We start from the raw sequence: 6,803 nt of genomic DNA, 5'->3' as shown, positions 1-6,803 counted from the left end.
GGGTGGGTGTGGTTGTGGGTGGGTGGGAGGTTGGGTGTGTGGGAGGTTGGGTGTGTGGGAGGTTGGGTGTGGTTGTTTATGGTTGTGTGTGGTGGTGGTGTGTGTGGTTGTGTGTGGTTGTGTGTGGTTGTGTGTGTGTGGTTGTGTGTGTGTGGTTGTGTGTTTGTGGTTGCGTGTGTGTGGTTGTGGGTGTGTGGTTGTGTGTTTGGTTGTGTGTATGGTTGTGTGTCTGTATGGTTGTGTGTGTTTCTGTGTTTGGTTGGGTGTGGTGTATGTGTGTGGTTGTGTGCATTTGGTTGTGTGTGGTTGTGTGTGTGGTGTTGTGTGTGTGGTTATGTGTGTGTGGGTGTGTGTGTGGTTGTGTGGTTGTGTGTGTGTGTGTGTGGTTGTGTGTGTGTGTGTGTGTGGTTGTGTGTGGTTGTGTGTGTGGTTGTGTGTGTGGTTGTGTGTGTGGTTGTGTGTGTGGTTGTGTGTGTGGTTGTGTGTGTGGTTGTGTGTGTGGTTGTGTGTGTGGTTGTGTGTGTGGTTGTGTGTGTGGTTGTGTGTGTGGTTGTGTGTGTGGTTGTGTGTGTGTGTCTGGTTGTGTGGTTGAGTGTGTGTGCAGTTGGGTGTGGTTATGTGTGTAGTTGTGTGTGTGTGGTTGCATGTGGTTGTGTGTATGGTTGTGTGTGTGGTTGTGTGTGTGGTTGTGTGTATGTGTGTGGTTGTGTGTATGTGTGTGGTTATGTGTGTGGTTGTGGTTGTGTGTGTGTGGTTGTGTGTATGTGTGTGTGTGGTTGTGTGTGGTTGTGTGTGGTTGTGTGTGGTTGTGTGTGTGTGGGGTTGTGTGTGTGTGGTTATGTGTGTGGTTGTGGTTGTGTGTGTGTGGTTGTGCATGTGGTTGTGTGTGTGTGTGTGACAGTAATACTAAAAGCATCTCAAAATAAAGGAACACAAACATCGAGTTTGTGGAAAGAGAAAGCACGTTGTAAGTCAAATGGGCAGCAGCAAAGCATTACACAACATGTTCTTTGATGTTCTTCGAACATCAAAGGGGCGCCACGAATGTGATCTCGGGCGAAATTGAAAGTGATTGCGGGCACTTAATGAGCATGACGAGGTTTGCCATATGGCACCTCTGCTCTTAACCGGGCGCCCGCGCACATGCACTGCAAGCTGTAGCCGGTGGTAGAATTTTTTGAAGCCGTTCTTACTTAAGGTCTGGCCCGCCCAGCGCAAGCGCTGGGTCATGCGAGACCTAAAAACATTTTTTTACATCTACACGAAGGTTTGAGCTGACCAAAGTTGTTGGACTGCTGTTAAGCATAGAATGAGTCCAACAAAAAAGAAAAGTGTATTTCTTTCTTGAAACTGTATACATCTTTTGAACATTGTTGATCTTTATGCTTTGTTCATTCACATTAAACGACAGCAAGCACTTTAAATTATCTACGGCTACTTTTTCATCTGTGGTTGTGTCTGATAAAAGAAAATCCAATTTAGCAATTATTTCACGTTTTTTTCTTGCTGTGTTGCATGGTGCAGTGTAGGCACTGCTGTGTATATAAATACTGAGATGAACGAGCTTGTGAAGCGCTATCATACAGATAAAGGGGCAGATTTACAAGCCCCTTGCACTTCTTTTACACCGCTGTTGCGTCACTATTGTGTCGCAGCGGCGGCGCAAAAGAGACGGTGTGTTGGGTATTTACAACGTGACGCATCTGGGAGATGCGTCATGTTGTAAAGCCCTGAGCCAGAAGTAGGCGTTCCGGCGCTGGGGGTGTACCAGCGGAAGGAACGCCTCCTAAGTGGCTGAGCGAAATCTACAAGATTTTACTCAGTCACTTTTAAGCCCATGCTACGTCAAAACCCTATGCCTGCTTCAAGCAGGCTTAAGGATTGACGCAGCATTGTACAGATAGGGCACCCCGGAGCCTTGCTGGAGCTGCGTCGCAACTCCAGCAATGCGCCGCCATTACGGCACAGATGCGTCATTGTAAATGCGGCGCATCCATGGTGGAGGAGCCCTGACGTACAATAACGGTTATTGTAAATCTGCCCCAAGGTCTTTTGACGCTAAAGGCTGAATATTCAAATGTATCCATCGCACAGAACGAACATAAATTAACTTTTAAACCCCTCCCGTATGGAATTTGGAGCTATGCAAAGACTTTCCTAAGTCTTCACGGTCCCATACACGCATTATCGTCTCCCAAGGATCACTTCCACTCTGTATCTTACTGCAAGCAGGGGGTGGGTGCCAGTGCAGTGATTAACAGCACAGAAGCACTACTTTCTGACATGCACACACGGTTTGCTCACACTTCTCGGGTCCTACCTGTCTGGCCGTCCCATGGAGGGATGAAGTCTAGCAGCGACTTCAGCGCCTCGGGAAAGTCCATGGCGGCGGAAAGAAGGGGGGCTCCTGGAATAGAGGTGCTGCTGGTGTGGGGGCGAACCTGAGGTCGGCACACTCCTCGCGGCGGGAAGGAGTTCCTCTTGAGCCTTTTGGTTGTCTGTACTCCTGTCAAGTGGCGGATCCGACGGGACGCTTAGGGTGACTGTACCGGTCAGGGTGGTTGCTTCTCTCAGGGGGGGAGGGGTGCTACTCTCAGGGGGTGGGGATATCTTACTGGGGTTGAGGCTGCTAGCCGAGAACAGGTCGCAAGGGAAGCTCTTCGATGTGCGAGGCGCGAGCGCCAACAGAGCTAAAGTAACTTTAAATTATTTATAGGGGTGCTCTGCTGCTGCTCAGGGTCCCGAAGTTCAGGGTGCTCCGGCTAGGGGACCTCCTCCCAAGCGGGAAGGGGCCAATTCACAGGGGGTGTTCCTCTGAGGAGCTATTCCACTCTAGGCGTCAGAGTGACAATTGAGGGGTGCTCTTCTCAGGGCGGAGAGACTAGGGGTTCTGCCCGCTTGTCGGAGGTGGGCTCGTCCGTTCTGGTGCTGCCAGTAGAGACCACGTCACAGGGTTTCCTCTTGGAGTTACCAGCAGGGACCATGGCATGAGGGTACTCCTGTTGCTGCGGCTGCCAGCATATCCAAAGAAGAGACGGGAGTATTTTAAATGAGGGTGCTAGAGGCAAATGGTGATCCCTAGACGTGAGAAATAATGGTGCTGGTCATGGAAGGGCGTGCTTATAAGTCAGAGTGTTCCTTCCCCCGTCGCCCATGCGTCTCGGACAATCGTTCCTCAGCTGTGTCGTTATCTAACTTTTACAAGGTAGGGGCTGGTCATATGACCACTTGGGAGTGGGCGGGGGGAGCGGGGAGCAGAGCGCATGCGCCCCCCTCCTTTTACAGCGACTCGAACAGGACGCACAGCAACTGTAAACAGAAGGACATATCAAAGCAAACACAACAGGAGCCGAAAATCCTCCCAGTCTGTAACGCAAGCACACATGAAGGCAAACGCCCGCATACAAAAACATGCACTTTCATACAGCCACGCACTCATCCCGCCCACACCAGAGACCACCATATAACACCCCAAAGCTACTCACACCCAGGCGCGCAACACCCATTGGGCTCACGGGGCTTCAGCCCCCCTTCCCCCCCCCCTCCCCCGTGTGAGTCAGCCCGGGCAGAGACAGCTTCGGGAGCTGGCGACAATATAATTGCAGCCGCACCCGAATACTTAACAGGTCTTTAAAAGACCATCTACTTGTAAATGAGGCTTTTGTTGTGTTTTCACCCCATTTTACAGCCACTCTGTCTATGGTTCGAAGAATTAGCCCCCCTTGGAATATTTTTCAACCCCCCCCCCACCCCCCACCCCCGAAATTTAGCTCTATTTGCCCGCCTGCGTCACACCACACGTTAGACACTCATATAAAAGCGGACACCCACCACCACAGCAGACTGGTTTGCTATAACCACACACAGAGCACATAAAACCCCTCGCATACCTCAAGCGAAATACAAAAATCAAAGATACTAAGAGCCTCTTACGATTACTATCAGAGGTGACGTTCACAGAGAACTCAGTCACCCTAGTAACTCTTGATGTAGAGAGCCTCTACACGAGCATCCCCCAGGACGACACCATCAAAGTCCTGGAAGAATCTCTAGATTCCATCGAATGGGATTACCAGACACCCAAAGCTTTCATCATTGAGTGTGCCACCATAGCCCTAAAAGAGAACTTTTTTTCTTTCAAAGATAAGCTATTTCTCCAGTGCTCAGGAACATCGATGGGCAGTATTTTTGCTCCGAGTGTGGCGGGGCTCTATGTAGCAGATTTCGAGGCCAAATACATTCTGCCACCAACCGCAGTTTTTTCATCGTCAATGCTCCTATGGAAGCGCTACATAAACGACATTCTGCTCCTTTGGTCAGGGAGTGATAGTGACCTTGAAACTTTTCTGGTATGGATTAATACCCTAGATCAGAACCTGAGGTTCACCAACACCAAAAGTAGAACAGATATTGTCTTTCTCGACGTGGTGATCTCGGTGAATGGAACTGGACTTACAACCAAAACTCATCATAAGCCTACAGCTAAAAATAACCTTCTTGAGTTTAGCAGCTTCCACCCTCGCCCTCTGAAAGAGAATCTTCCTTACGGGCAATATCTCAGATTAAGGAGAAACTGTAGCACTCTTTCAGATTTTAAAGAACAGTCCTCTAGTCTTACAGAAAAACTCAAAGATAGAGGCTACCCAGCACCAATCCTGACCAAGGGGTTTAAGAGAGCAAGAAATCAACCCAGAGAAGCGCTTTTGGAAGAAAAGATCAGGAACCCTGACTCAATGCCTCTTACATGTGTAACCACATATAACAGCCTTTCCAATCTGATGAAAAAAACTATCAATAAACATTGGAACATTTTAACATCCTGCAAAGAGAATTTGGAGAAAACCCTCTTCTCTTTTAAAAAGGGACGGAGCCTGAAAGATGCCTTGGTCCACACCCGCCCAAAAGAAAAGCCACCCCATGTTATGCCCACAGTAACTGCAGCATGGGGCATGCCAAGAATCACCGGACATTACCCTTGCTCTGACTGCAGCGTCTGCCATCTAACAGAAGCTACGAAAACACTGTCGCTGGAAGCAGGGAGAATATGGACACAGAGAGAACACACAAACTGTAACACAATGAATGTGGTCTATCTGATCACCTGCCCTTGCCAGCTTCGCTATGTAGGCATGACCACACGCAAGGTCAAACAGCGTATTTGTGAACACCGGAGCAATGTCAGGTGTAAAAAAGTGACGACCAAGCTGAGCCGTCATTTTCTGGATAGTAACCATACACCAAATGACATGAGGTGGACTATAATTGAGGTAGTCAATGGCACAACTAACATAACTAGCAGACTCTTTGAAAAAGAACAGCGCTGGGTGTATCGCTTAGGCACGAATACCAACGGCCTCAACGATGACATCCCGTGGAACACTGTGCTATCCTGAACTGTACACCTCCTAATCCACACTGGAATAGTCTATTCCGTTTTTTCTAGGTTATCGTTATGTGTGTTACATGTATCTATGTGCTTAGTAACCTAGATGACCATCCACACAGGTTTTTCCCTGGATGTTCATTCTAACATCACCATCCTGTGGATAAGATCCCATTATGACATTTATAAAGACGTTACCTACTCGTGTACCGTCGGCTTTTTGTGCCTCTCCCATTCTAGGTCCTCTCTCATTCTAGGTGCTCCATCACTCTCAATTAGAAACCAACAAGGCGAAAGAGTTAACCATTCTGAACCTCTATATTGCATGAACTTGTTAGCCTAACTACCTGTACTTAGTACTTTGCACCTCCAATATTCGTTTTTTGGAAACTTCCATTCTACATTGCAACCGCTTTGGAGAACGAAGCATACCCCAGGAACTGAGCCCAAATAATAACTCTATAGTTTGACACCGGCATTCACGCCGGTCAAACTCCGGATTGGCCCCTCTTTCCAAGCCTCGTTTGTGAGTTTGGCCGCGCCTCTCCACACGGGGCGGGTGCGTTCCAAACCTCGGTTTGGTTGGACACGCCCACCCGGAAGAGCGCGGCGTGCAGCACAAACATTTTTATACTCAGCCACCGGCCCCGCTCTCCATCGTCGGGGTCCGGTTTTGAGGCGATCTGCAGGTTCAGAGCAGGTTGAGAGCGTTGAAGGCGTGAGTGCACTTCAGCGACAGGACCGCTGTCATTCTACAAAAACAAGCTAAGTGTTTACCCGCTTTTACGGAGGTTGTATTAAAACCTTTCTTCTTCACAGGATGTGCCAGGCACGCTGCAATCCCCCTCCCGAGACCCATGGTGCAAGTAGCGCCCTGTTTTAAAGTGAGATATTAATCTGAATTACCATTCTAAGGGGTCACAGACCTTTGGTCCATTGATCCCTTCATAAGGAGTACACATATCGTGTTTTTAACCCTATTATCAACTTGCTTTAGTTTTAAATACACCCTTAGCACATCACTTCCCAGAGTTAACGATATCATCCCCATAGGGTTACTTGGATGGTGTTAAAAACTAGTGTCTACTTTGGGAACATGATGTATGCCACATACTATGGAGCACCATGATCAAACGCAATGGCTTATATTAATTATGTGTATGTCTGTTTGTGTTTGTCTGTATAATTCACTTCACAGGTGCTGAGAAACTCCATAATTTGGAGCATTTTTTAGAATGAGCGACCCGCTCTTCTATTTTTAGCACTTTTTCACCTTTTTTATATATTTTCACTTTCACGTCCCAGGTCAGGGTGGACGATTAGAGAGTCCATACCGCCGGGGTTTAGTCCTGATGAATGCCTTGGTAAACTTAAACCACTAGTATGGCAGAAACATGTTGACTGATGTAAGTATTTCTGA

At 48.2% G+C, this 6,803-nt stretch overlaps 1 protein-coding gene across 1 annotated transcript in view; it reads right to left on the bottom strand.

Moving 5' to 3' along the window:
* Nucleotides 1-3,200, bottom strand: part of TEF (TEF transcription factor, PAR bZIP family member) — a 161,271-nt gene extending 158,071 nt beyond the window's left edge. Inside the window, exon 1 of the mRNA XM_078683076.1 lies at nt 2,321-3,200. Within this exon, the coding sequence (XP_078539202.1) occupies nt 2,321-2,384 (64 nt within the window). The 5' untranslated portion in view covers nt 2,385-3,200. The remainder of the gene's footprint in view (nt 1-2,320) is intronic.
* Between the last annotated feature and the right edge of the window lie 3,603 nt (nt 3,201-6,803).

This window comes from Lissotriton helveticus, chromosome 1_1, assembly GCF_964261635.1.
Source record: "Lissotriton helveticus chromosome 1_1, aLisHel1.1, whole genome shotgun sequence".
In the NCBI taxonomy this organism is placed as follows: Eukaryota; Metazoa; Chordata; class Amphibia; order Caudata; family Salamandridae; genus Lissotriton; species Lissotriton helveticus.
This window is presented reverse-complemented; position numbering and strand designations above follow the sequence as displayed.